This window comes from Ananas comosus, linkage group 23 (assembly GCF_001540865.1).
Source record: "Ananas comosus cultivar F153 linkage group 23, ASM154086v1, whole genome shotgun sequence".
Classification (NCBI taxonomy): domain Eukaryota; kingdom Viridiplantae; phylum Streptophyta; class Magnoliopsida; order Poales; family Bromeliaceae; genus Ananas; species Ananas comosus.
This window is the reverse complement of record NC_033643.1, coordinates 1,293,188-1,321,026: the sequence shown is the minus strand read 5'-3', so window position 1 is coordinate 1,321,026 and position 27,839 is coordinate 1,293,188. Positions and strand designations below refer to the sequence as shown.

Sequence of the window (27,839 nt, the reverse complement as noted above, 5' to 3'; positions counted from 1 at the left end):
AGCCTATAAGTATCTTTTCACTTATTTTAATATATTAAAATATAAATTTATATAATTAAAAAAATAAAAATTAACATATATTACAGGCCCGTTACGCCAGTAAGGCCCTAGGCCTACGGTAGCGTGGGCATGGCCCTGTAATGAACCCAGTAATTAAAATCAGCCTCGGCCTGGCCCGTGAATATGTCTACATGGACAACAGTATGGACCAGGCCCAGGCAATAATTTCTTGATTTTAAGAAAATATCAATTATTGGGTGGAGCGTCGGTTGGTTGCGCGGTTCATGGCCAACATGGTGGACCAGGTTTTCCTTTTTTAAATTCGGCGGGAGAAAGCTTATGATCTCTTGGGCGGTCCATGGCCTACGTGCTGCACAAGGTCCAGGGAAAATGCCTCCGTCCAAACCTTTCCCTTCTCGCGATGCCCTAATCGATCGAACTAATCGATCCCTTCTCGCGATGCCCTAATCGATCAAACTAATCGATTCAAAAGTGAATCCATTTCGATCGATCACTTCTCCCTTTCGATTAATCCCTAATTCCGCGCTCCTCAAGGTGAATCACCTCAATTTTGCTCTTCTCTCTCTCTCTCTCTCTCTCTCTCTCTCTCTCTCTCTTTTAGGGTTTAATTTAATTCAAGCTGTGCATGAAGAATTTGTTATCTATTTGCTCCATTTACTACGATATTGTAGGGTTTTTTTTAGGTATGATGGGGCTTCGGAAATGTGAAGTGTGCAAGGAGGTGGAGTCCAAGTATAAATGCCCCACATGCCTCACTCCATAGTAAGCAAAAAACACTTTTTTTTTTGTTTTGTTTTAGATTTTGAAGCTGAAGCAAATGAGTCCCTTTTCCATGCTTTTTTATTTGGGTATATGATGTTTAATTTGTATGAATACTAACTTGTCAAATGCTCCTTGTCATACTTGCAGTTGCTCAGTTGGGTGCTTTAAGAAGCACAAAGGTATTTATTATGTTCTAACAATTCATTCTATTTTATTACATCAGATCCTGATAAAACTAGATATGTTGGATTTCTCGCAAAATTTAAAGTGGTGGTGAGTAAATCTTAGGTACAGAATCCTTTTAATAGTTGATGTACCTCTCAGAAGCCTTTTTAGTTTCGAGAAGTTCATTTCAGATTCCCACCGCAATAAAAAAGCTCCAGGCTATCTGTTTGCCAAGCACCAAGCTACTACTTTTTAAAGTAAACAACTATTTCAGAAGCCAAGGCAAACAGGTCATGAACAACAAAGGGCCGGTCGATTTTATTCGACTTGTATTCCTTAGTAACTTACACTGCATGATATGATGGAGCAATATTTGTCACAAAGAGCATTATTCTGCAGTTCTACTCTCATCTATGAGTGTCAATTTGGTAGATTGAAAACAGTTTCTTCGCGTTCTTTATTTGTAACAGTCATTGGGTAGCAAATACTTTTGTAGAACCTCTTTTCTTTCTTGTGTTCTGCCCCGACTAATAATTTTCTTATTAAAATTGGCACAGAAGATCTTTGCCAAAATTCATTGCCAGCTCCAGAAGAAGAGAGTAAGTATTTCCATCCTGCAGGATTTCTGTCTCCAACTCTTCATAATGGTATATGTTTAATTTGCTCAAATTCTTTGCAATAGTTGTAAATTCTCTGTTTCCCCTGTAAGCCCTATGCATGCTGTATACAAAATTATTCCAATGAAATTTTTGTTAGTTAGAAGTTCACTTCTCTGATCATTGCAGGGAAGGTGGCACATCCCGCAAAATCACGGGAAGTAGAAGAAAGAAGCAGGCTTGTTAGCAAAGAACAATTACAATCTCTAGGTATGGCCTGTCGCATCTATTTTTGATGGAATTTCATTTATATGTAGAGTAGGTTACCTTAGTTAGAAGTGTTCAAATGCCACAAATAGACATAAGTTTGCAGTCTTTTCCTTTATGTCCTCTCCTGCTGCCATGTTTCTCAGTTCTTATTGTTTAAGGCGCACTAACATCATCCTATGCTGCAATGAAGTCCAAGCTTCTTTCCTCTTACTTTAAGTTCAAGATTATGGCGGTTTTGACCACATAGTTCTATCAAATTCATTCTTCTATCAACTCATGGTTTATGGTTTCTTCGTTTTATCGATACAGCAAAACCTCTGATCAAAATTATTCGCTAGGGATTTGTTTGATATGCCATTTTCCTGTTATAAGATTGTTAATACTGATTTCTATGTATATCCAGTTCGAATGACCTATATCCGCATTAAACTGTGTTGTAACCTCATCTATGTTATACTTTATCTTCTGGCAGAAATTCCAGTGGATCCTTCAAGACCTCTTGAAGTGGAGGAACCCAGCTGGGTTGTTAACAAAGAACAATTGAAGTCTTTAGGTATGATCTATCTGGCTATCAATTGATTACATTTTTGTGTTACTATGCTTGATGAGTCTTTCCAGTCGGGTTTATTATTGGTCGTCATGCCTTTTAATTCGCTTCCTGATTTGAACTTAAAGGTTTAAGTTTATGCCACGTTTCTAGGTAAGGATACTTTGAGGCACTACCTTATCGACATCTGCAACTTATAGCAAGCCAATCCTACATATACTTGCTCGTTACCAACATCTTTCAACATTTAACTTTTTAAAAGAACTTCTATGGTGTTCTCATAACTTTTTCATATCCTCTGCTTTTTACGATATCTAACTACTCTTTCAGTTCTCTAACTAGCTCCTCAACACGTGTAAGTTTTAACGTTGCTCATGCCTAGGGGTGTAAAACGGGCCGGGCGGCACGTGGCCCGCCCGCCCGGCCCGGCACGGCTGCGGGCCGGGCCGTGGCACGTCTGCGGGCCGGGCCATGGCCCGGCACGGCCACTGTAGCACCCGGGCTGGGCCGGGCCCGGCAGGCACTGCGGGCCGTGCTGGGCCTCACATTTGGAGCCCGACGGCCCGGCACGGCGCGGCCTGAAACGGGCCTGGGCCGTGCCGGGCCGAGGGGAGGCGAGCGGCCCGACACGGCACGACTCGCTTCGGCCGTGCCAGCCGGGCCCGAACTGCCTTGGGCCATTGGGTCTGAGCTCCTGGGGAGGAGGGCTCGGCTATACTCCCCAGAAGCTTTTCTTCCAAGGTTTGCCTAGCATAACTTGAGAGGAGCAGTTTGGTCCAATGGACCAAAATCTTTTTTTCTAAAATAATACTGATTTATTTATTTTTAAAAATTAAATATTTACTTTAGNAAAAAAAGGAGCCGGCCCGGAGAACGGCCCGGCCCGGCATAGCCCGTGCCTTCCGGGCCCAGGGGCCGTGCTGGGCCGGATGGTAGGGAGTTCGGGCCCGGCACGGCCCAGCCCGGATTTAGCCACGGGCCGGGCCGGGCCACTCTCCAGCCCGGTTCGGCCTAGAAAATGTGGCCACTCTGCATTTCAATCTTATTTTGTTTGATGACTGTAAGACTTATCTGAATTGACGTTCTTGGAGACCGATTCCTAGTATTTTAAAGAGTTTTCATGAGTAAATATCTGTTCCTTAGATGTCTATAGTGTATAGAAGTTCAGATTGGGTTGCACAAAAAGAAAATCATTCTTACAGACTTATTTAAATACAGTGACTTGATCACCCATTCTTTTCTTGTGAAACACCTGCAATTTTTTTCCCCTACTTTTCGTATAGTTATTTGAAGTTTGTTATACTGTCATAGTTCTTCATAACACTTCACCTTTTCCAAGGATTAGCAAAACCACCAGAGCTTGATTGTGCTTATAGGCACCATACTTTATTTAGTGTAGAAGGCTCGAAGAGTCATTTGATGTACACAGAGACATCGCTCCTAACTTTCTCGGAGTATTTGTAAGCTAAAAGATTGTAGCAGTTCAAAGTTTATAATGGAATTTATTACATAACATTCTTATCTGAGTTTCTCCATCGTATTTTCACTCTGTTTTCTGTGATTTTGCTCATGTTAGGACTCATGCTGTAGTTTAGCTCATTAGCTGGCATTTCATTTTTCATATATCTGTTAATCTTCATATTTGGTTTACATGATTATGTTTATCCACAAGCAGCAGGGTCCAGTGAGATCCGAGATGCCTCGAAGGACGTAGAACTACGGAAACTTATAATTAGGATTGATAGCTCAAAAGAACCAGAAAAAGTAACTAATCTGCTTTTTTCCCTCGATTGAATTTCCTCGAACTTCGAATGACTTGCTTAGACCTACCTATGCCATAACCTTGTTTAAATCATATTACAGGAATTAGAGAAAGCAATGCTAGGGCAAGATTTTCGGCAATATACTGATAAGGTTCAACACCCCTTTATATTTAGAAACATATATATTTTAAACTACCTTTTGTTATTTTAGTTTATTAACGCTTTATAATCTGATGAGAAGCAGAACATATGAACAACAATAATCTTTAAATTCTGTTGGTTGTATGCAGATTCTCAACATTATTAATCCACGAGAGTAAGATTCTTGGATGTGTCCACTCATCGACAGATGTTGGGAGAAATGTGCTCTGGTTACCTTGATTTTATATATGTATATGTAAGTTTTTAAAAGGTATTGAGTCTTCTTTATTTTTTTGGCTTCTTTAGTTTTTCTTTTCTTTTCTTTTCTTTTTGAGCCTTGAGGTGGCACACATGAGCGGTGAAAAAACTACTGTAATGTAGCATATGCTTGATTTGCTGGCGTTTCGTTGATGTAGAGGGCCAACATTTCTTGTTTTAATGGGTTTTTGTAAGGAGCCTAAAACGGTGAGATTGTCGATGTAGCATGTTGTTCCAGAGTTTTATAATAGAGTTTAGGAAATGATTCACAATCCTCTAAAATAAAACAAGACGCTTTGCTGAGTCCGTGAATATACCAGGCATTTTGAGTGGCACTAATCCAAATAATAATGACAACTGATACAATTTTGCTGCTTTAGCTACTGTACTTATTGACCTTTTTTAACTCTATTAGCTGCTGTAATGTCCTGTTTATTTATACGCTAAAGAACATACATTGTACATCATCCAAAGTTCCATATGAATGGGGCGGTACCAACAGCCGCAATAAGCCAAGAGATAATAAACCTGTCACAATATTTACAATGTTCCAAGTATTTTGCTCGTCATTTTCAAGGTGTAAGACAATGTGTATTCCCATATTTAGTTTTTTCGCAAAGAAAATTGAAAAGCAAAAGCATTAGCTAATGAAAAATAAAATAAAATGTTAGTGCCATTGCAAACCCTTCTTCAGCAAATTTCGTCATAAAATAATAAGCAATTTTCGCTTATATATATCCCTCGTTACTATTAAATTTACTTCTATTTCTAAGATACCTTTCTAAACTCCAAATTTCATTAATAAACGCTAGAATTAGGGATATGTTTGATGGAATTTTTGGAAGTCAACAAGATATTTTGGTCAATCAGGAGAATATTAGCTATTTGTAAAGTTTTGACGGATATATTAGATTCTATCTAAAATAACAAAGTGACAGAAGGGTAAAAAGCGCAATTTTTATTCAGTAAATGCTGAAAATTAGACATCAAGAGAACTCACCCACAAGCAGAGGGGGGTCGAGGGGAAAGAAGAAGAAATATACCTTTTACGTAGTACAAAAATTATTGTCTCGTGAGAACTGCTACCTTTCAAAGTGCCCTAGATTCGGCTTATATCACGGCCAAAAATCAGCGTAGTGAGCCAGTTGATCGCCACGTAGAATCGATTCCTCCAACTAATAACTCGAGTTAGATACGCCGATCGCCAGATGAACCAGCTGATAAATCCTGCAAGAGAGAGCCCCTTTGCTTCCTGATGAAGAAGAGCAGCAATGAGTTTCTCCAATCACCAAATATAGACATGGGCTAAATTACAACAAAATGCAATTTAAGTTCGAGGGGAACCACGTGAAAATTGCCACCATAGTGCAATTTAAGTTCGAGGGGAACAGCGTGAAAATTGCTATATGGATAAGCGGTGTCCCGCATTTGAGCCATAAAGATGTAATAGGAAGGTTAGAATGAGAAGTAACCTTGCTTTTTCTAAGATCTACAAGAGCTTTGTATCTCCCCACGGTAGCCATGCTACCAAGATGTCTATATACAAAAGGATCTCCTAGGTCTATATCGGCGGCGGTGTTCGCGTACCCACCACCAGCTTTACTGATCCTGTTCAGTAAGCTGGCGAGGTACTTCCCTTGCCGTTCCGCAACCTGTTTTCATCACATTAATTGTAAATATCATAATTGTAACAAGAATTAAGTGTATTAGATTGCCTTGTGAATGCAGCCAAATGAGACAGAACAGAAAATTCACGACGGACAAAAATTTCATACATCTAAATACCCATAATGAAGAGATTAAGACATTACTAAAGCAATTTGAAAACTGCAGCACGTTGCCAGATATACAAAATCAAAAGAGAAAAAGAAGAAGAAACAATTCACTTGGGCAAAGCTGTTTTGCACTCTCACCACGATGTTTTAGGCTTCGAATAATGATATGTAACGGATTATTAAGCACATGAAAGAGCTTGACTCAAAAAGAGACTAACTAAATGTTTTGCATAAAAAGTATTATTATTTACATCTCTTTTATTCTGAAAATAAATCAGTTGAAAAAGGAAAGAAATGATTACAATAGATTACCTGAGCTAAAGCTGGAAGCACTGGTTTGCCTGTGCTTTCGAGGTATCCACTACAATCACCGATGGCAAAAACGTCTTGCACAGAAGGAACACGTAGCCACTCATCAACTCCAATTCTATAAAGAAGTAAAAATAAAAAATAAAAAAAGGTCAGTCCCCTCAGCATGAGTTAAACGGAAATAAGAACTTTACAAGTCCTGGTCCTTAAAAAAAAAAAAAAAACCACATCTCTGCATCTTGGAGTGAGTAAAACACAAGTTTCCACATGTCGGGAAAACCTGGCCTATGGTGACAAATAAACAATATGAATTTTGCAGGGATTCTATATGTAAATAGATAATTTTGCAGGCATATATACATAAATATATGATAAAAGCCTAAATATATAATATAAACTAGTTATATAAGTAAATATTACCTTCCACCAGGCGATTTGGGAAACGTCAATGAGCGAACAAACGGTGAAGGGCCAACACCAGTAGACCAGACAAGAAGCCCATATGGAACCTCTTCTCCATTATCCAGAATTATTTTTTCAGGCTGAACATCCTTCACAATACCCCGCACAAGGCGAACACCTGACTGAGAAAACAGGCTTACAACAGATCAGATCGTTTACCTCATACCCTGAATTCATATAGCTATCAGGATACAAAATAGATGGAAAAAGAAAATCAACTAATGTATTAGATAGAGTTAATCAATCTAATGTTAAATACAATAGAACCCAACAAGAAAACTTGTTATTGTAAACTTGGATTCACTCACCTTGGTTAGTTGGTTTATGGCATATTGTCTCAGGCGCACATCAAAGGATGATAATATTTCATTTGCCTAAGAAAGAAAAAGGTGGAAATGTTATAATTCCCCAACTTCATTTAACAAGTTAAAATTGAATGATGCTGTTTCAGCAACTAAACTTCAGCAATCAACACAAGAATGATATAAATCTATTGTAGACAAACCTCAATCAAGGTCACATGAATATAATCTTTAACATGAGAGTAACGCTGATGAACATCTCTAATAATGAAATCGCTGAGTTCACCGCTGAATTCCACACCTGTGGGACCACCTCCCACAACAACGCAGTGTAAGAGTCTGGTTTTTTCTTCATGTGTTATGCCTGTAGTCGTACAATTTCCCCTCTTGTTAGCTATACATAACAATATATATCAAATAGTCCCTATACAATTTTCCCTAGATCATATTGTTTGTGGAAATAATGCAAAAAAAGTCAGATATTTGAGCTACAATTAACAACATTCAACAAATGATCAGCTTATACATCTGGAAAAGAAACAATTAGTTCATTCTCCATTTGGTAATACATCAGAAAAACTAGCCAATATGGCACAACAAAATTGCTCTGATCAACCCTGCGCATTTTCGATACAAAAGACTCCTGCGTGATGTTAAGAAACAATCACCTAATTTTCCTGTAAACTGATGTTAAAGCTTACCACCTATTCTTTGTTTGTGAGAAAGAATCTAAGAAAGCCTTCCTCAAGAAAGCTGATGAAGGTCAAGCTACAGTACCAAACCGGAGATAATTGATGATTGGTAACGGTAAAAAAACTTGTAATGTCATAAAAGAGATAAGATTGAATATACTCATCTAACAGTGCCTATTTAAGTTGCTAAAGCAATTTGCTAATCAGATCCAACATAGTACAGACTACATTAAAAAATCATCCAAACCTTACATGTAAGTTCAATTAACCATAATTTTCAACATTATTGACAATTATAACTTGATTCTCTTTATGAAGATTTTAACACATGTTTTGGACTTTGCTTGTCCTCCATGGCTCCACAGGACAACTATGTTATTATTGCATTTATACAACTAATGATTCGCTGAACTAGGAAACCACTATAATATACTGTAACTGGAAGAAAAATCAGCTGAAATCCCAGTAACATACCAGGCACATCAGAGAGCATGAGATTTAGGAGGAGCTTTCTGCGAATCTCTTGAGCATGGTGGACTTCACGAAGAAAGATTGCATGATCTTTTACACCATGTATTCCAAATGTCGAGGCTTCTGCTCCACACGCAATGATCAATTTGTCATAAGAGACCTTAAATTTCCAGGGCTTCAGAGTGTCTGTACTTCCATCTGTAACAGTCTCACATTCCACCTACTCAAAATAAATAAAAGCGTAAAAGATTAACATCCGGGAACCAATTTCCAGTAATATTACTAAAATTTAGTAAATGTGCTTACATCTTGTGTCTTGATTACGCATATAAGAAACAATTTCCCTTAATAGAACGTCTCAGCTAAATGATGGACCTAAGATGTGTGATATTTAAGCATCACAGTGAAGATTGCCACAAAGATGAGGAAAAATGCATAATTTATTAAGGCTAAAGGGCTTTTTAAACCAAATTGAAGTATTTGTGTAGTTCCAACTAACTAAACACCAAAGAAGCCAATTTGCACTTTACTATACATGAAACCCCAAGAGTAGCTCATCCCATGCAGAACAGATACTAGAAACCCTAGATTATACTTAATTCAAAACCCTCACCACGCTTCATCAGGATCAGTTGCATTCCATGGCTTCCCTCCTACTTCTTACTTCGCCTAATTTATACAAAATTGACCACACACTCACCGTGTGGGCATCGGGATCGACTCTGGTGCAATTGGCGAGGAAGAAGTAGGAACCGGGCGCGGTGGAAATGGCGCGCTGGATCCGGCCGATGGGCTCGGCGACGGATCGGAACTCTAGGGTTCCGACGCAGGTGGAGGCGAGGAGCGGCGTGAAGACCATGTGGTTCCGCGGCGCCACGCACACGACGTCGTAGGCCCGCGTGTCGAGGTCCTTCATGAAGCGGCTCCCGGCCCACCCCGTCCCGAGCACCACCACCCTCGGCTTCGCCTCGCCCCCGGGCTCCGTGGGGCCAAGCCCCGAGAACCCCGCCTCGGCGACCCCCGTGCAGAAGCTCGCGGCGGCGCCGCCGCCGCGGGGGAAGAGGGGGAGGTCGGCGGCGTAGGGTTTCGTCGCGCGGGAGAAGCGAGCGAGGGATCGTAGCCACGCCATGGGAGATGGGATCGGAGGAGAGAGAGGGAGGCGGAGAAGGAGAGAGCAAAGCGAAAAATAGAGAGCGCGAGAGAGGAGAAGAGACGAGGGGGGTCGGTGGATCGATCCAACGGTTGGGTTGGTTTGCATCGGTGAGGATTCGTTTGACGATGCCACGTGGCGAGATGACCTGGCAGCGGAACGGGTGGTGCTCTCGAGAGCGAGTGGTGAGATTGAGCATCGACGGATGGGGATCGGCGGTCTTAGGTGCTGGATTGATCCCGTTTCCTGGGTTCCACAGTGGGGGTAGCTGAGTTTGTCCCTCTCTCCCGCCAAGTTCTTTGGGAGAAATTTAACATGGTGCACCAGATCATCTGTGGACCGAACCAACTAAAATGCGACACGTAGAAAATCTATTGGGCCGAGCGCAGCAGCTCATTAAGAGACTGTTGTTGTGCACTTGTGGTTGGGTTTTTTTTTCTTTTTTTTTCTTTTTTTTTCTTTTTTCAATTTATAACTAAAAAATAATAATATGATTAAATACGTTAGATGATGAATTTCCAATTTATCGTGGATGCTAGATTCTAGATTTGACTAAGCACAGTGTAAAGAGGCCTAACTAAACCGACTCTATTTCTCGGGGAAAAAGAATAAAAAATAAAAAATAAAAAATAAAAAAGAAGCCGACTCTATCGAGACACGTGGCGATCCAACAATTCATCGTGAAAAGTCCAATCGACCGCCACACGCTCTCCATCGTCCTCTCCCTCTCTCCCCACCACTCTCTCGCCTCCTCGACCATGGCGTCGTCGTCCTCCTCCCTCTTCTACCCCTGCGCCCTCGGCCCCCTCCCAATCGTTAACCCTAGATCCAACCCCCTCCTCCGCTTCCCCCTCTCCCCTCACGCAAACCCTCGTCGTCCCCGATCCGCGCCGTCCAAACCCGACCCCCAAACCCCACCGTCTCCCCCTCCCCGAGCGATACTGGCGATGTCGACGACGATCCGATCCAGCGCCTCCTCAAGCGGGACTACAAGTGGGGATTCTCCTCCGATTTCGAATCCTTCTCCATCCCCAAGGGCCTCAACGAGTCCACCATCCGTTCGATCTCCGCCCTCAAAGAGGAGCCCGATTGGATGCTCGATTACCGCCTCAAATCCTTCCGCGTCTTCCTCTCCAAATCCGAGCCCACATGGTCGGATAACGTTTACCCTCCGATCGATCTCCAATCCATGTGCTACTACTCGGCGCCGAAGAAGAAGCCCAAGCTCGGGAGCCTCGACGAGGTCGATCCGAAGCTTCTGGAGACGTTCGACCGCTTGGGGATCCCGCTCAACGAGCAGAAGCGCCTCGCAAACGTCGCCGTCGACGCCGTGATCGACTCCACCTCCATCGCCACCACCCACCGCGCCGCGCTCCTCGAGAAAGGCGTCATCTTTTGCTCTATCTCCGAGGCCATCCGCGAGTACCCCGATCTGGTTCGCCCTTACCTCGGCAGAGTCGTCCCGCCCGGCGATAACTACTACGCCGCACTCAATTCGGCCGTGTTCAGCGACGGCTCATTCTGCTATGTGCCCAAAGACACCGTTTGCCCCATGGAGATCTCAACCTATTTCCGCATCAATGATCGAGAAACTGGCCAGTTCGAAAGGACCCTAATTGTCGCCGATGAACGGAGCTATGTTAGCTACCTAGAGGGTTGCACGGCGCCGTCCTATGACCGGAACCAGCTCCACGCGGCAGTCGTGGAGCTGTTCTGCCACGACGGTGCAGAGATCAAGTACTCCACAGTCCAGAATTGGTATGCGGGGGACGAAGAAGGCAGGGGCGGCATTTACAACTTCGTTACCAAAAGGGGAAGGTGTGCGGGCAAAGGATCAAAGATCTCGTGGACGCAGGTGGAAACTGGGTCGGCGATCACGTGGAAGTACCCGAGTGTGGAGCTTGTGGGGGATGATTCTGTGGGCGAGTTCTACTCAGTGGCGCTCACGAAGGATTATCAGCAGGCGGACACAGGAACGAAGATGATACACAAAGGGAAGAACACGAAAAGTAGGATCGTTTCCAAAGGAATCTCAGCTGGAAAGTCGAGGAATTGCTATCGGGGGCTCGTTCAGGTTAACTCCACTGCAGAGAAAGCTCGGAACTTCTCGCAGTGCGATTCCATGCTTATCGGTGACACGGCAGCGGCCAACACATATCCCACTATACAGGTGTGCGTTATTTGTTTATAATTAGCCATTGCATAATGCGATTTACTTGTTAGCAGAATTATCCTACAGGGTTATTTTTCTGGTTCTTGTTGTTGTAGTTCATTTGTCATAGCATTACTTGCTTTGTTATTCGTGACTTTCATATCTGCAAAAGGAGTATAATCAGTTAAGAATTTAGAATCGTGCTGGATTTGGATCACACTTTCATTTTGCAATCACGTGATAGTTTGAACAAAATTATAGTGGGAAGGTCCACTTTTTGCAGTGATTAGTGGCACAGAATTGAAAGAACTTAGTGAACAATTTTGAAATCAGATCTTTTTCAACCTCTTCCCAGTTCCAATTGAAAGAAATGAATGTTTCTTCATTGTCTTTTATTTGTGGTACTAGGAAATTTTCTCATATCTGGTGTTCTTTTTCAAGCAAGTATGATACAGATTAACTACAAGAATCTAGCTTGCTGTGTACTAGATTATTTGGGTTAAGGGCTTGTAGTTGCTAATATATCTTTTACAGTGTATAAATCTTACCTTTGCTTAATCACCTAATGTTTTTTCAAAGTTGTCATTATTTCACCTGCTCTTTTCTGTTTTTTTATCTTTCCAATGAAGATGCATATTATCTAATTTCTAATATTTCGGTAGATGAAACCATTTACCTCCTAAAATCCTCTCATTTACCTGACCATGAAGTAGATTTACTATTGGTTAATTCTCATCAATAATTGATTTCTTGAATATGCCAAAATGAACTGCCAAAATTATCTGCTTTGTTAACCTTGTTATTATAAATTTATAGCAACCATCATGGAATCCTGAAATGTTTAGATTCTGCAACTTTCGGTCATCACTACTTATGTGACTTATTATGTAAAAGTTCTATTATGTTTTAACTTGCACATGAAACAGGTAAGCGGCCCTACGGCCCGTGTAGAGCATGAGGCAAGTACCTCCAAGATCGGCGAAGACCAACTGTTTTATTTCCAGCAAAGAGGAATCGATCACGAGAAAGCTGTCGCAGCAATGATTGGTGGCTTCTGTAAAGATGTCTTCGAGAAGCTGCCATTGGAGTTCGCCTCGGAAGTAAACGCACTAATGAACCTGAAGCTCGAAGGCTCGGTTGGTTAATAGTTAGATATCTATATATTCCAGGAATGGAACCCTTTACAGTTTCTTGTTTATAGGTTTTTTCAAAAGCTCTACATGTGTATAGCTCAAATCAGAGAGAGGATAAAGTTTCTTGAGAACTATCTTTGTAGAATTCAAATGTTATGTCAAGTACTTGATGTTATGTAGAATTAATCTCAAACTTCAAATAAGATGCACGAATTTTCTGAGATTTTCTGTTTTTGCTATCTACATAGCCTGGAAATTCTTTTTCTGTGGTGAAGCAGTGAGCTGTGTACTCTTGCTTTTCTTTTTTTCTTTTTTCCCCTTCTGATAACCCTATTGGTGTGTCTGTGTGCTCGTGACTTTGTGTGCGTATTTATTTTATTTCTCTTTGCAAGAAGGTTAAGTATTAACTATCTGAGGGTTTGCAATGTCGCTTGTTCAGCCAAGTAAAGAAAAAAAAGGCATAAACTTAATCCACTTAGAATGATCTCTAGGAATATAAGATGTTATTGAATAGAATTTGTACCTTTAAATTGTGAAGTCGTCTTCATCGATCTGAAGCTTCGGCTATATCAGAAAATTGGAAAAGATGTGAGCAAAAGATACATGAAAGTCCATCAAATGCGCTGAAATATTTTGATCATTAGATTCAGTTAATATTTTGTAACATTTTCCTTTTCAATCAGATTTATGCTTTATATGAAATGAGAATACAGAAATAGATTGCCACATTTTCTCCCAAAATCTACATTTGACACCGAATTTTGTCCCACAAGCAGCAACTTCTGTTTAATCACCAGTAAATGCGAACAGATTCCAACTTTTCAAGTTTGGCTAACAAGAATACTAACTTCAAATTGACCACACTTCAAGATATTATCTCTAACATTTTAATTCATGGAAGTTGATTATGTTAAAATTACTTATAATGACAACAAGGCCAATATTATTAAGTAAAAAGGAAAGTAATTAAGATAACTTAATTAAAAAGAAACCACCAACCGCTAGGTCGGTTGGTAGATAGATACCTTTTATTCGAAATTATAAGTTTCCGATTCAAACCATGTTCATAGAATCAATTAATGCTATAAGCATGATTCGAACCGAAAACCTATAACTTAACATAAAAAGTATCTACCAACCGATCTAGTAGTTGGTGGTAAAAATGAAAGAAGAAATATACTACAAGAAAAACCTTCATATAATGCTATTAGCAAACTAAAAGATCAGTAATCTTGCATTCCCGTTGCACAAATTATTCATGAAAATGAATACAAGATCGAATAGAAAAGACATATTGCAAAGATTATCCATTCAAGCAAATAAATTGAAAATTTTAAAATATATAACTGATTTAACATGCAAAGATGATGCATATGGTTTTGGAAAACTTATCCACTGCCACTTCTGATTAATATACTGGTTTAGCGCCCCAAGAGATCTGGAGGAATTGGAGTACGAAATCTGCGCGCAACAAATCATGCCTTAATGATGAAGACACTTTGGAGCTTCTACAACTCAAGATCCTTACCCTGGGTTCACTTGCTATTACAAACATTACAAGCACAATGCTCCTTCAGCTAACGCCATGATGCCTGCTGGTTCTTGCCCCATTTGGCGCGAGACTCTCAAGGTTGCGGCGCCTTTCCTGATCTCTATCAACTTCTCCCTAAGCAAGGGCTTGGCTACTTCCTTCTGGAATGCGAGATGGTGTGGGGACTTGGCCCCAAGAGATCGCTTCCCTAACCTTTACGCTGCTTTGACTCATAAACATCTCTCTGTCAGATGCTGGATTCAGCGCTTCGCTCACCGGGCTAACTTCGGATTTACCGCGCCCCTCAGCCAAGCGGAACAGGTAGAGCTTCAAAACCTCTCTACTTTGCTCAACACCTTTACTCTCTTAGACTCCATTGATGACTCGCCTTCTTGGCGATGGAATACTTCTGGATCTTTTTCAGTTCGGAGCGCCTACAACTTCCTAATTTTTGATGGAGTCAATGACTCTAAGATCCCTTTCCTCTGGAAGCTCAAGATCCCTCTTAAAATTAAGGTCTTCTTCTGGCTAGCTTCCCGTTACACAATTCTCACTGCGGACTTTCTAGCCCGAAGAGGTTGGTACGGTCCCTCCATCTGCGTCCTATGCAATTCTGCAGCGGAAACTTTGGACCATATTCTCTTCCACTGCCTCTATGCAAAATCCCTCTGGACCTGGTTGCTACAACACCCATTGTCCGTGCGAAAACTGACAACAAGCTCCCATGGAAAACTAGCGGAGCGCTGGATCGATGCAAGAATGGGTTTATCTGGACAAGCTAGAGCCAACTTTGACCTGTATTTCACGGCGGGTTGCTGGGAGCTATGGAACGAGCGGAACAAGAGAATTTTCAATAACCACCTTTGCCGAAGCGAAGTATTGGGAAGGAGTGTTCTTTGCACGGTGCGACTGTGGAAATTGACGCTCGAGATGTGACGATGCTGCTGTCTCCTCATCCCTTTGCTTTGTTTGGCATCGCTTGTGTTTTTTTTTCTCCCTTTTAAGCTTTGGTTAGTATGCTTTCATACACTCCAAAGGTGATGCCTTCCACCTCTTTTGTACTCTAAAATAGGGTATATCCCTGTTTAATCAAAAAAAAAAAAAAATTACTGGTTTAGCTTGTATTATAGTAACAGAATAAGTCAAGTGGGCACTTCCCTCTTTCATTATATACCTTAATAAGGAGCAATAAGAAAATAAGTTAAACTGACAAATCTATGTAATTACGAACATAAGCCTGTGTATGTAATTTACTAACAACTGATGCATGTACATAAATCAATTACTACTTTCAGACAAATGGATGCCCCACACATCAACAAAATTTATTATCAAATAACTGCTTTTACAAGTCATACAAGGGAGAGTTGAAAAGAAAAGAAAATAGTTTGATGCAGTTTTTAAGCGTGAACAGAAGCTAAAATTTTGTTCTTTGCTAGTAAAGGACAAATTAGTATGTAACGCAGGTAAAGTGAGGGCACTATCTTTCACACTTCTCCTCTAAACTTGTTGCATATTATAAATCTTCGATCCCCTAGGACCAAACTCTTCTGAGATTCTTCCTAAATTGATCATCTGGCAATCTGCTGCCAATGATTTCTCTCACCTCAAACTCACTAGTGAACCTCTGCTCAGTCAATTTTGAGAAAACCTATTAATTCCAAAGGAATATCGAGTGAGCAAACCAAGAACTGAGTGAAAAAAAAAACACAGGGCAATATGAAAATGACTGACACAGAACTTAGTAAGTTGATCATGTGTAGTTACAGAACTTGTGCTTTTAAGTATAGAATGATGTGACACTGCTCAGGATTCTAACTATAGACAGTTCTAAGCAGTTTTAACTCCAAGAAAGGATTTATTCACAGTGGACATGCACAACCACAAGAGAATGTGCTTATCAACGGATTGTTGTATCAATTATTAGTGAGCTATGTTCTGGATCACAAGACTAAATCCCTCAAGGAAATTCCTATCATTTTATAGATTTTTCCAAGTCGTTATATAATGAGACTATGAATTAGACACTCAAGTTTGGACTGATCCTAAATAGTAAGGTTAAAGACATACTTTCCATACCGGAATAACGCATAACTTAAAAAAGAACAAAGAATTATCTTTATGTGTAAAACATTTCAAAACCGTACCCCGTTTGACCATGATCACCATCTTTAATTTCTCAAGCTAATTGTAGAAATCTCAATGCAGCATAATCAAACTAGATAACAGACGCATTCGCTAAGTTAAAAAAAAAAAAAGATAAGTGACAAAATATACTAGCATTTTCAGAGCTACTTTACCAAGTTGCCATTGCAGTTCCCCTGCATGAATTAAGTAATGATAATTTGTCGATCTCTAAATAGAAACTCTAGCAAAGCCGAATACAACAAGTAATGGCGTGATCTCCTATCTTATTTAATTTACTTATTTACTCTCGATGGAGAGTGTTAGAGTACAAGTAACTGAAACACTTTTCTCCATTAGCTTAACTTTTCAGAGTACAAGGATTATTTCAGATACATTTTCAGATAGAAAAGAATCAAAATAAACGAAGCTTTATCAAAGGCGAAACGAAAAGAGCATCCATAGAAAGATTCACTCCAAGTAACAAGGACGAGCTCGAAAAGCAAAATCGATCACCTGTAAGAGCAAGAGGCGCAAAACTTCAATTCGACCCAGTGAAGAGGGGCGAACTTCAGGAGATGAGAGGATGACGATGATACGAGATGAAGACGAAGGATCGGGCTAGGGTTAGGGTTAGGGTTTCAAACGAAGAAGGGGAGCGGTCACCTGAGCGGAGGAGGAGGAGGCCACGGTCCTTTGAATTCTCGATTCTCCGACGAAGGTTAAAAGGAAGGGGGAGAGAGGAAGAGAGGAAGCTTCCGTAGCGGGACCAAACTGGGACGTGGCCTCGACCTGGTCCACCACGTCATCCGTAAACCGCCTAACTCATAAGACGCATGTGAAAGTTTGACCGGGCCGCAAATAAAAGTAATTGAAGCCCATTTAGGCTTGGGGTTGCGGAAAGATTGCGTTACGTACGGTGAGAAAGTACGATGAAAAAATATCTTATTTATTTATGTTATGATATATTTTTTACGATTTTATCGGATAACGCAGAAACATATTCTCATATGTTTTTATCTCAATTTTATGGCTAAATTACAAAAAACTTTTCTATCATAACCCGTTTTTTCACTTTCCTCCCCTGTCATTTAAAATCCTACACTTTGCCCCCTTGTAAAATGAAAAATGTGCACGGGGGGTACGGTGTGATAAAATGACCATTTTGCCCTTCGCCATTTTCGTCTTCTCCCTCATCCTTCTCATCTGCGGACTCCATAGAGGGCATAGCAACAGGAAAGGGGGCAGCGCGCAGACGGGCTTCGGGACTCTGGCCATGAGGTGGTTGTGCGCGACGTCAAGCTGCTGGAGGTCGGCGGCGCCGGAGAGGGAGGACGGGAGGGGCCCCTGGAGGAGGTTGAAGCGATAGAGGGCGGGATGCAGTCGTCGAGTTGGTTGTGGGCGAGGACGACGAGGGAGACCGGGGAGTTGCCGAGGTTGGCGGGGATGGGGCGGCGGAGGCTGTTGGAGTTGAGGAAGATGGCGTCGAGGGGGCGGTCGAAGAGGGCGGCGGGGATGGGGCCCTCGAACATGTTGAAGCAGAGGTCAAGGTAGCGGAAGGTGGGGAGGTCGAGGACGACGCGCTGACGAAGCAGTTGTTGCCGAGGTTGAGCTCGTGGAGGAGAGCAAGGCCGGCGAGGGCGCCGTCCCGAAAGCCGTCGAAGCAATAGGGACGAGGGGCGGCGGGGCATTTTTGGCATAAAAAAAAAAATTTATAACGGAATCATAACGGAACCCTAACGGCGAGGGGTGAAGTGCATATTTTTTATTTTACAAGAGGACAAAGTATAGGATTTTAAATGACAGAGAGAAAAAGTGAAAAAACGGATTTTAACAGAGAGATTTTCTGTAATTTAGCCCAATTTTATTCTATCTAATAACGTCTGATATATTTCAATATCAAACTAAGTCTTATCGTGATTCACGGGTTAAGTTCAGTGGCATGGTTGTAATTTAGCATTTGTTTTGAAAGTGTAGTCTCAATCCAAAAACAGCTTTTTGAAAAAGACGTCTATTGAGTCGAATTTCTTTTGCATGTGATGGTAGCAGTTAAGTTTTTGTTTTGACTGAAACTTTTTATTGTTTTGACATCCTATTAATCAGTTTTTGACCCTTTTCACTATTTCAAAAAAGTTTTGTGTTGTTTCAATTTTGCTTCTTATAAATGAGCCAGAGCTTTTCTTTGATAGTTGTCAGAGCGGCACTTCAAATACCGTGTTTAATTTGTATGTTTTAAAAATTTGTAAGGTAATATCACATTCCGAAGATAATGAGATCCACCAGACCACCACACGTTGAGTATTTTACATTACTTATCACGAGAAATTATTTTTTTTTTTCGAAATTTCTAAGTTATCCTGCTGTACAAAAGTTATATATATAGTGTAGAGCTACTATACTATCGGAAGTATAAAATAGTAGGTGCTTTCGATTTTTTAGCTCCTGGATCAAAAATTTTACGATTAGGATGATATCGGTCCCCTTAGAGTTGAGTGGTCCCTAGGATTGAATGGTCCCTATTGGTTAATAATATTAATCCAATAATTAGAAATGATCAATGGGGTTGATCTAAGGGCTAAAAAATCGAAGCACCAACACTTTATGCTTCCGAGCAGCATAATGCTCTATTATATATATATATATTATATATTATATATATATATATATATATATAATATATATATATATAACTTAAGATATTGTTATAATTTAAATTCATAATACAGAGATATGAATCCCAGTATAATTAGAAACGAGTTTTATAAAAACAAATTAGTTAAAAATATGGAGTAATTAAATTTAAATTTTAAATTTTTAACAGTTAAATCTTGGCCAATTTGCATAAAAATTCACAAATTTTGATCTTTTGCAAAACTTGGCCACATTTTTCAATTTTGCAGATTCGAGCCGAATTTTTCGCCATCGGACGAAAATACTTTTATTCCTTTTCTTTCTTTCTCTTCTTTTTTTCTCTCTCTTCTTTTTTTTTTTTTCCTTCGCTATTTTTTTTTTCCGCCACCGCCGCCGTGCCCTCTGCTGCACACTGGTCACCGCGCTCGCACTCCCTCTCACCGCCGCCACGCTCACGTTCGCCTACCTCTACTACCAGCCCCGCCTCCCCTCCTTCTTCCTCCTATCCGTCCGACCGCACCACGCTCGGATCGCCCCCGATCTCTCCACCCGCCCCGCTGCCGCTGCCATATCCCACCTTCTCCGCTCTGCTACGCCACGCTCCGCTACCACCGCCGCCATGGGCCCATATCCCACATGATGCCGCGGCCGCCACCCGCGCCGTTGCTGCTGCCGCATCCCACCTTCTCCGCTCCGTCGCGCTACGCTTCGCTGCCGCTGCCGCTGCCGCCAGGGGTTCGCATCCCACCTTCTTCGTAGGGCTTCAGGGAGGAGGAGGAGAAAGAAGAAGGAAAAAGAGAAAGAAAAAAAATAGTGTAAATTAGAGGAAGAAGAAGAAAAAAAAATAATATAAATTTCACCTAAATAGTATAAAATTGGGCAAAATGATGTAAAATTGGGCGAAAAATTTGGCCAATTTTGATGAGAATTACACAAATTTGCACCATTTTGTTCAATTTGTACCATTTCGTTCAAAATTGTACAATTTTTCCTTCTCCTCCTCTTCCTCTTCCTTCTTTCTTTTTACACCATTACACTATTTTTTACACATTAAAAAATTACGTTTTTTGGACGCTCTCATCTCCCTCGCCGGAGAGTAGGACTCAAACGGCGATCTTGAGGTGGGCGAGGTCGCGTCCCACATTGCCCAGCTCTACTATGGCCAGTACCGCCGCACTGGCGACTCCTCCTATCTCGCCGAGGCCTTCGTCTTCTACGAGGCCGTCCTCGACCGCGAGTACCTCCGCGCCGGTGCCGCCGCCGCCAAGGTCGCGCTCGCGCACAAGCAGCTCCGCCTCCTCGTAAGGTTCTAGAACATGGGGCAATCCTCGGCGCCGCCGCGAAGGCGAGACCCGGGGCGAGCCCTAGGCGTGCGGCGTGGAACTCATCTGGGATGAGATCGGAATAGGAGAGGGAGGAGGACGAAGAAGAGGAGGAGAGAAGAGAGAGGAGTTTGGGGAAGGGCGTTTTGGGAAGGACCATGATTGGTGGGGGAAGGGGAAGGCGCTGCGGAGGAGGAGAAGGCGGAAGGAAAAAAAAAAGAAGAAGAAATAAGGATAGTTTCGTCCGATGGCAAAAAATTCGGTTCAAATCTGCAAAATTAAAACAGGTGATTTAGTTTTACAAAAGTTTAAAATTTATATATTTTTTATGCAAATTGGCCTTAAATCTTTTACTATTTATGCCAGAAATGCTCGGTAAAGCATTACAAATCGGTTGTCGTCCAAATTTGAACGAACACGAAAGCATTCACAAACCGCAATCTATCAACGCACGCAAACGACGAGTCTCCACTTTCCACTTGGAGTGTTCACACCTCACACTGCAGTATGTAACGGCGCTCACGGCGCCATTCCCGTTACTCTCGTCCCCTCCGTTCCGTTTTTGGCTCCTGCTTCGGTTACCCGACAAAGGTCTCAGCTTCCTCCAATCTTAAGCTGACCCTCCCCCCCCCCTCTTTCTCTCTCTTTCTCTCTCTCTCACCTAACTCTGAAGTTTAAGCTCCCTTTTTTCCTGTACCCAAAAGCCCCCAAATCCACCCCCAAATTACCCCCATTACCGTGTAGCGTCCTCTCTCCCCCTAATGTGAAACCCTAGGTCCTCCTCCGCACTCCCCCTTCGCCATCTAGGGTTTCCACCACCAGATCCGCCGCCGCAGGGGAGAAGAGGGAGCAATGGGGAACTGTTGCCGCTCCCCCGCCGCAGCGGCTCGCGAGGACGTGAAGTCCCATTTCCCCGGCGCCCACCACCATGACCACCACCGCGNAAGTCCCATTTCCCCGGCGCCCGCCACCATGACCACCACCGCGGCGCGGGGGGGAAGAACCACCACCGTGGCCACCCCAACGGCGGCGGAGGCGGCGGCGGCGGAGGCGGAGGCGCAGGTGGACACCATTCGAAGCGCCTCACCGTGCTCTCCGAGGGGAGCTGCGAGGGCATCGACGACAAGTACGTCCTCGACCGCGAGCTCGGGCGCGGCGAGTTCGGGGTCACCTACCTCTGCATGGACCGCGACACCAGGGAGCTGCTCGCGTGCAAGTCGATCTCGAAGCGGAAGCTGCGCACCGCGGTGGACGTCGATGACGTTCGCCGCGAGGTCGCGATCATGCGCCACCTCCCCCGGAGCCCTAGCATCGTGAGCCTCAGGGAGGCGTGCGAGGACGAGAGCGCCGTGCACCTCGTGATGGAGCTCTGCGAGGGGGGCGAGCTCTTCGACCGCATCGTCGCGCGGGGGCACTACACGGAGCGCGCCGCAGCCGCGGTCATGCGGACGATCGTGGAGGTCGTGCAGCTTTGCCACAAGCATGGCGTCATCCACCGTGATCTCAAGCCCGAAAATTTCCTGTTTGCTAACAAGAAAGAGAACTCGCCATTAAAGGCGATAGATTTTGGACTTTCTATATTCTTCAAGCCTGGTGAGTTTTGCAGCTTTTCCTGTTTGATTTATCCGTAGATCTATCTACATTTGGTGGTATTGTGTGGTTAATTGATAAATTGTGGTAGGATCAGTAATTGTGAGCTTGCTTTCTAGGGGGATTAACTTGTAGGAAGAAAATGCCTGCTAAATTAAGAACGTTTTGTGGTAATGCAGATCAGTTGTCTGCACCTGTGACGTCCCACATTGCCGTTTTCAGCTTCGATCTGGGTTGTTTTTGGCGTTTTGAGAAAATTTAGATGCTTAATTCATACTTCACAGAGAAGGAAAACCTAATAATTGCCTAATTAACATTCACTGGCTATTTCTTAGTGGGTTTAATTTCCCCTCAACCTTTTCCCACTGGGGGGCCCCAGACCATTTTCCCCAGTTTGATGAGAGTGTGCTGCCATGGAAAGAAAGGAAGCAAATAATGAAAGAATAATGAGACTAATGCTTCACAGGAACTGGGATAATAACCTGAAGGTGATAACTTATCCGTGGTATGCGTCTTGCGGTTTGCCATTCCTTATGCTGCTACAGTTAGTCTAGTATTTAGATGTCTAGATTTTTGTTTATCGAAGTTGATCTAATTGTGCGAGTTATGTACATTTACAAGTAAGAAGTAGCCTCACGAACTAGGCCTGTTGTGGTAGAAACCTGATATATCTGTCCTTAAAATAGTATTTTGATAAGAGGGATAGATTGTATTCACTTATGTAAGTAGTTTTAGAAAACCATGCTGCCATTGTGGTTGACTACATAAAACTATGCTTAAAGGATACATTACGTATTATCACAAACTTTGATGAATATGCGAACAATATGCTATGTGTGATTTAAACAGAGACTGCTAAGTACACTCCAACCTCGGTTGCAGATTCCATTGCTCTTCCCTTTTTAAAGCTAGTGACATTGAATATGTTTCTGTTGACAAAGCACATTAAAAGTTGTTGCCATGCTACCTACAACAAGAATCATTAGGAAGCGGCCGAATGTCCTTGCCCAACCTACAGAATTAGCTAGATTATGAGATTAACTGGTGTTTAATTTTATCCATTAGGTGAAAATTGGGCCCCTCTAACCTGTATAGGTTAGGAGAATATGATCAAATGGTCTAGAGAGTCGAAGATGATAAGAATGCAGAATCGTAGCAAGAACGTTCGTTCAGATGACATATGAACTCTGCTACTTGTGGACATTTCCAAATTGTGCTTCACTTGTGTAGAGAATCAGCAATTGAAAGGTCCACTGGAGAATTTGCAAGTTATTCTTGTGCTTGTAGTCCTTAGGTCCAATCCTTTATTCTAGATTCCCGGGATTGTTTTCATATGATTTCTGTTTTGGCCTTCACTTCTGCTAGGATGTTAGATCAGGCTTTCATTTTTTGCCAAGACATTAGATCTCTTAATTGCATCACTTTATATTTACACATTTTTGAGTTTACTGCTAACGTGTAAAATAATTCTTTAAGTTATGGAGTCATGTGTGCTAATGTAACATTTTAGGGGAAGTTCTTCATGCTGTCCAGCTATGTTCTTCAGTTTTGTATAACTTCATATACTGATAAAGAAGTTGCTTGACTGGCAGCTGCTCTTGGTCGAATATTCTGCAAATAAATTATCCTTCTCTTGCTTCTCCTTGCCATCAAGAGCATATCATATTCATCCATGATTCTGCATTTAAGTGATGAGACGTTTACCTAATATTGCACATTGTCTGGGATAATGCCTTGTCTTTACTGTAAATCAGTCAGGGTCCGTACGATTTATTTTGGATTCTTTTTTTCTCTTTGAATTTAATGGTTGGCTATTCAAATTTCTATGCTTCAATGAAAACATTGGAGCATCATGAAGGGAGTGGTCAAACAAAATTACGAAGTTCAAAATTTCAAACCGGGGGTATGCTTTCTGTTCTTATGCGAATCTTCAACTTTGTAGGTGAGAAATTCTCCGAAATTGTTGGAAGCCCTTACTACATGGCTCCTGAAGTTTTAAAGCGCAATTATGGCCCAGAAATAGACATATGGAGTGCTGGAGTTATTCTTTATATTTTGTTATGTGGAGTTCCTCCCTTTTGGGCTGGTACGATTCTATATTTTGCATGCTGTCATCTACTTTAATTTTTGAAACATTTACCTTCAGCCATTAATGTGGAGCCGTATTGTGATGCATTTTCTATGACCTGTTAACTAGATTTCTGACTGTTCTTTTGCAAATAAACCTGATCTTTTTCTTAAATAGGCTATCTTTTGAATGAATTGCAGAGACTGAGCAGGGGGTTGCACAAGCTATTCTTCGAGGGAATATAGACTTCAAGCGTGAACCCTGGCCTAGTGTTTCTGACAATGCTAAAGATTTGGTCAGGCAAATGTTGGAGCCTGACCCAAAACTTAGACTAACAGCAAAGCAAGTTCTTGGTATGGGAGATTTTATGCTTTTACTAGCCTGCACACTAAATATCTCGAATGCTTTCTCTAGATTTTTCCTTGTTATCAATTGTTTGTGTTTAGTGTGACAAGGTTTTGGATTTCTAGATATCTGCATTGCCTCTCAATATTTTAGCTGATTGTTCTAAAGCTTATGTTGTGAAAGATGCTAAATGGTTGCTCACTGGTGAAGCATTGTAGTGTTTTTGAGCTTATATATTGGTTAGAGGAGGGACACCAAATTTGATGTCCAGTTGTAGATGTGATACATAAGTTGGATGTATATTCTTTTTCAAGTTTGTCAGGTGTTCATCTTCAATTATCACGTTGTATAGCTTATTTCACTGAGTGATTGCTGTATATTTCTTTTGTTGATTATACTGGTTTTGTGCTTTATTTGGTGAGAAGGTTTCGCACTTCATTCGTTATTACTCATATAGTTGTCCAACTAGTACTTATATCATCAAGCTTTTTGTTTTCATCCTAGAAAGCAGCATCTGTTGTTGTGCATAGCCTCTCTTTTTTTTTGTTATTTTTGTTTTCATCCTGTGGCACATAAAACAATGGACACTAGAGATCCATAGGGCATTCCTTGCTTACTGTAAACAAATACTATAGTAGCTTTAAGCATTCTGCTGATTCCTTGAAGCACATATACTAACAAACTTGTAATATACACATTGTCACTTTGTTCTTATTTGTAGTGGCTTTAGGTTCAGCTTTGATGTTTGTCGGGGTCTTCTTCAATGAAAAATCAGAAAAGAATGTCTGAAAGAGATTCGATCTCTCCAATTATACAGTCTTTAGCATTTATAAGCTGGTTTGGGTTGAGATTTCCGAGCCTGTAACATTTTTGCGGTGTGTTACAATCTTCTTGTCTGAACCATTTTGAATAGTCTGTTCTAGTAAAAATGCTTCTCTCTGTGTAGTTTATAGATTAAAAATATTCTGCCTTTGATACATGTATAAACCTTCTTATGTGTGATGATTGTTTTTCTTATGTATATTTTATTGATTTTAGAGAAGCCATACTTACTATTATTCTTGGTTTTCCAGTTTCTGAGGCCTCTTCCACTTCCTTTTGTTTAATTAGTATAAAACACACTTCCTTTCTTTGTAGAACATCCTTGGCTTCAAAATGCAAAGAAAGCTCCAAATGTTCCTCTTGGAGATGTTGTTAAGTCAAGGCTCAAACAATTTTCAAGGATGAATAGATTCAAAAGGAGAGCTTTAAGGGTAGCTGACTTTCCTTCTCCTTTCTTTTCTTATTCATCTTAATACTTACTAGCTCTTTCTGTATTTAGCATCTTTGGATTCTTAACCTTCATTTATTTGTAATCAGGTCATTGCTGACCATTTGTCGATCGAAGAAGTCGAAGACATAAAGGAAATGTTTAAGATGATGGACACGGACAATGATGGAACTGTCTCTTATGAGGACCTAAAAAGTGGACTTGCAAAATTTGGTTCTCACCTTGCTGAATCCGAAGTGCAGATGCTTATTGAGGCCGTAAGTATACTTCACTAAGGTCTTCTTTGGATGTCAAAACCAGTTATCCAGTAATAACTTGTGCTGTATGATGAATTTCTTTTCTAATTGCAAGTTAGGAGTTTTGATTTTGGACATAGCAAGATCTTGGGAGCCATTATTTGTTAGGATAGTATATTTTACCTACTTGGTTATTTCAAAAAATGACTTGGAGGTTGGATATGTTATTGCCTTTGGACATGTTATGCCTTTCGCGACAATTGATCATACTCTTCATTTATCAAATACTACTTGCGTAAATAAGAAGATGTGCTGAATAAAATGCTCATGCATCCAAACAAGCACTAACTTTGGCTAATTGCGATTTACTTCGATGTGGATAGACCATTAAGATATTCATTTAGCTCTGTTATCATTACTTCATCTACATTTGTTAATTTGATTAGCTTCAACATTGCTAAGTTTTGCAGTAGTCATTTGTTTTCTGTTCTTTGTTAAATGGGCATTCTTACCTTATTAGTAGGTCAACATTTTTGTCTACCGTAGCTTTACTCTCCCTCCCTCCCTCTCTCTCTCTCTCTCTCTCTCTCTCTCTCTCTGTGCAATACGAGCAACAGGAGTTGGTTGACTGCATATGTAAGATTTACTTTTAAAGGATTATCGGATGAACTTCACTTAAATTCAAAATTTCTGGTTTGTATTAACAAGAGAATGGTCAAAACTCAATATTCTAATTCGTGTCAAACAGGTTGACACCAATGGAAAGGGGAAACTAGACTATGGTGAGTTTTTGGCGGTCTCTCTTCACTTGCAAAGGATGGCGAACGATGAGCATCTCCGAAGGGCATTTTCATACTTTGATAAGGACAGTAACGGCTACATCGAGCCTGAGGAGCTTCGGGAGGCACTGGCCGAAGATGGAGCTGCGGACAGCATGGACATTGCTAATGATATTTTACAGGAAGTTGACACTGATAAGGTAAAACAGTTCTTTGCTCTCTAATAAACCTGACCTTCATTTCATCGGCCTGCCTTGCACAAAAGCAGGGGCTTATACATGTGCATGTATGCACACAAGGATTTACGGTTGTGAAAGGCATATATGACAATTCAGATTTGCTTGTTTATATTTGTAAAATAGAAGATTTTGAGGTTAAAGATAAATTACACGCTTGAACTTTTTGTATTATTTGCAGGATGGACGGATCAGCTATGATGAATTCGTGGCGATGATGAAGACGGGAACGGACTGGAGAAAGGCGTCACGGCACTACTCGAGAGGAAGATTCAACAGCCTCAGCATAAGGCTTATGAAGGACGGGTCATTGAATCTGGGCAACGAAGCCATGGCCTGAGGTTCTTCCCATCTCTATTAAACCGATTTCGCTTTTCTTTTCTCTCTCATGATTATTTTGGGTGGGGGTGTTTTAGAGAATAGGCAGAAAACCCTCCCCCCTTTGATTTGGCTTTTACCCTGTAATTAGTTCTCAAGTTTCCGTCCGACGTTCTTCGTTTGCCTACGAAAAATGCTTTGTGTTCTGATATTCGCTCATGTTGTATCTGTTGTCAAAGTGATCCACCACAATGCTTGGTTTGTTGTATTCTCTCAAATGCAGTGTGTTTGTTCACTATTATCGTGTACTCTCATTCCCTATTTATGTATGGAGTGCGAAAGGTTAGATTTCCGTTTACTGACATTCATTAGTTGGGAAATCATAAACGTGTGGTTTCTGTTTCATTTGTATTTTTATTA

The 27,839-nt window shown here is 41.4% G+C and overlaps 4 protein-coding genes and 2 long non-coding RNA genes across 11 annotated transcripts; 3 read left to right on the top strand and 3 right to left on the bottom strand.

Annotated features, from left to right (window-relative positions):
- Positions 369–4,835, top strand: LOC109728439 (zinc finger HIT domain-containing protein 3). Of its 6 annotated transcripts, none has more exons than XM_020258852.1 (9): positions 369–555; positions 705–783; positions 931–962; positions 1,509–1,595; positions 1,734–1,814; positions 2,287–2,367; positions 4,037–4,125; positions 4,225–4,275; positions 4,415–4,835. In XM_020258852.1, exons 2-9 carry the CDS (start codon positions 707–709, stop codon positions 4,442–4,444), a joined length of 528 nt encoding a protein of 175 aa, XP_020114441.1. In that variant the 5' UTR covers positions 369–555; positions 705–706; the 3' UTR covers positions 4,445–4,835. The 6 variants fall into 6 exon arrangements, with proteins under 6 accessions (XP_020114441.1, XP_020114440.1, XP_020114439.1 ...); XM_020258851.1 differs by having other exon boundaries at positions 693–783; XM_020258850.1 differs by having other exon boundaries at positions 370–555; positions 1,506–1,595.
- LOC109728438 (internal alternative NAD(P)H-ubiquinone oxidoreductase A1, mitochondrial-like) lies at positions 5,456–9,759 on the bottom strand. Its single transcript, XM_020258847.1, has 8 exons — positions 9,235–9,759; positions 8,538–8,754; positions 7,575–7,735; positions 7,378–7,443; positions 7,028–7,191; positions 6,611–6,725; positions 5,996–6,175; positions 5,456–5,775 (listed from the first exon to the last, which is right to left on the bottom strand). Exons 1-8 carry the CDS (start codon positions 9,661–9,663, stop codon positions 5,623–5,625), a joined length of 1,485 nt encoding a protein of 494 aa, XP_020114436.1. The 5' UTR covers positions 9,664–9,759; the 3' UTR covers positions 5,456–5,622.
- Positions 10,533–13,193, top strand: LOC109728437 (UPF0051 protein in atpA 3'region; the record flags this gene model as incomplete). The annotated part of the gene is given in 2 exon segments (XM_020258846.1): positions 10,533–11,854; positions 12,763–13,193. Coding segments are annotated over 2 exon segments (1,541 nt in total), but the record flags the coding sequence as incomplete, so codon positions are not given.
- Positions 14,147–17,383, bottom strand: LOC109728440. Its single transcript, XR_002220975.1, has 2 exons — positions 17,141–17,383; positions 14,147–15,581 (listed from the first exon to the last, which is right to left on the bottom strand). It is a non-coding gene; the product is annotated as an uncharacterized LOC109728440 (long non-coding RNA).
- On the bottom strand, positions 15,805–17,129 carry LOC109728441. The gene is made up of 2 exons (XR_002220976.1): positions 16,648–17,129; positions 15,805–16,151 (listed from the first exon to the last, which is right to left on the bottom strand). It is a non-coding gene; the product is annotated as an uncharacterized LOC109728441 (long non-coding RNA).
- Positions 21,209–27,839, top strand: LOC109728146 (calcium-dependent protein kinase 3). Its single transcript, XM_020258489.1, has 8 exons — positions 21,209–21,479; positions 21,524–22,170; positions 24,110–24,253; positions 24,436–24,588; positions 25,718–25,833; positions 25,940–26,107; positions 26,835–27,065; positions 27,283–27,839. Exons 1-8 carry the CDS (start codon positions 21,430–21,432, stop codon positions 27,439–27,441), a joined length of 1,668 nt encoding a protein of 555 aa, XP_020114078.1. The 5' UTR covers positions 21,209–21,429; the 3' UTR covers positions 27,442–27,839.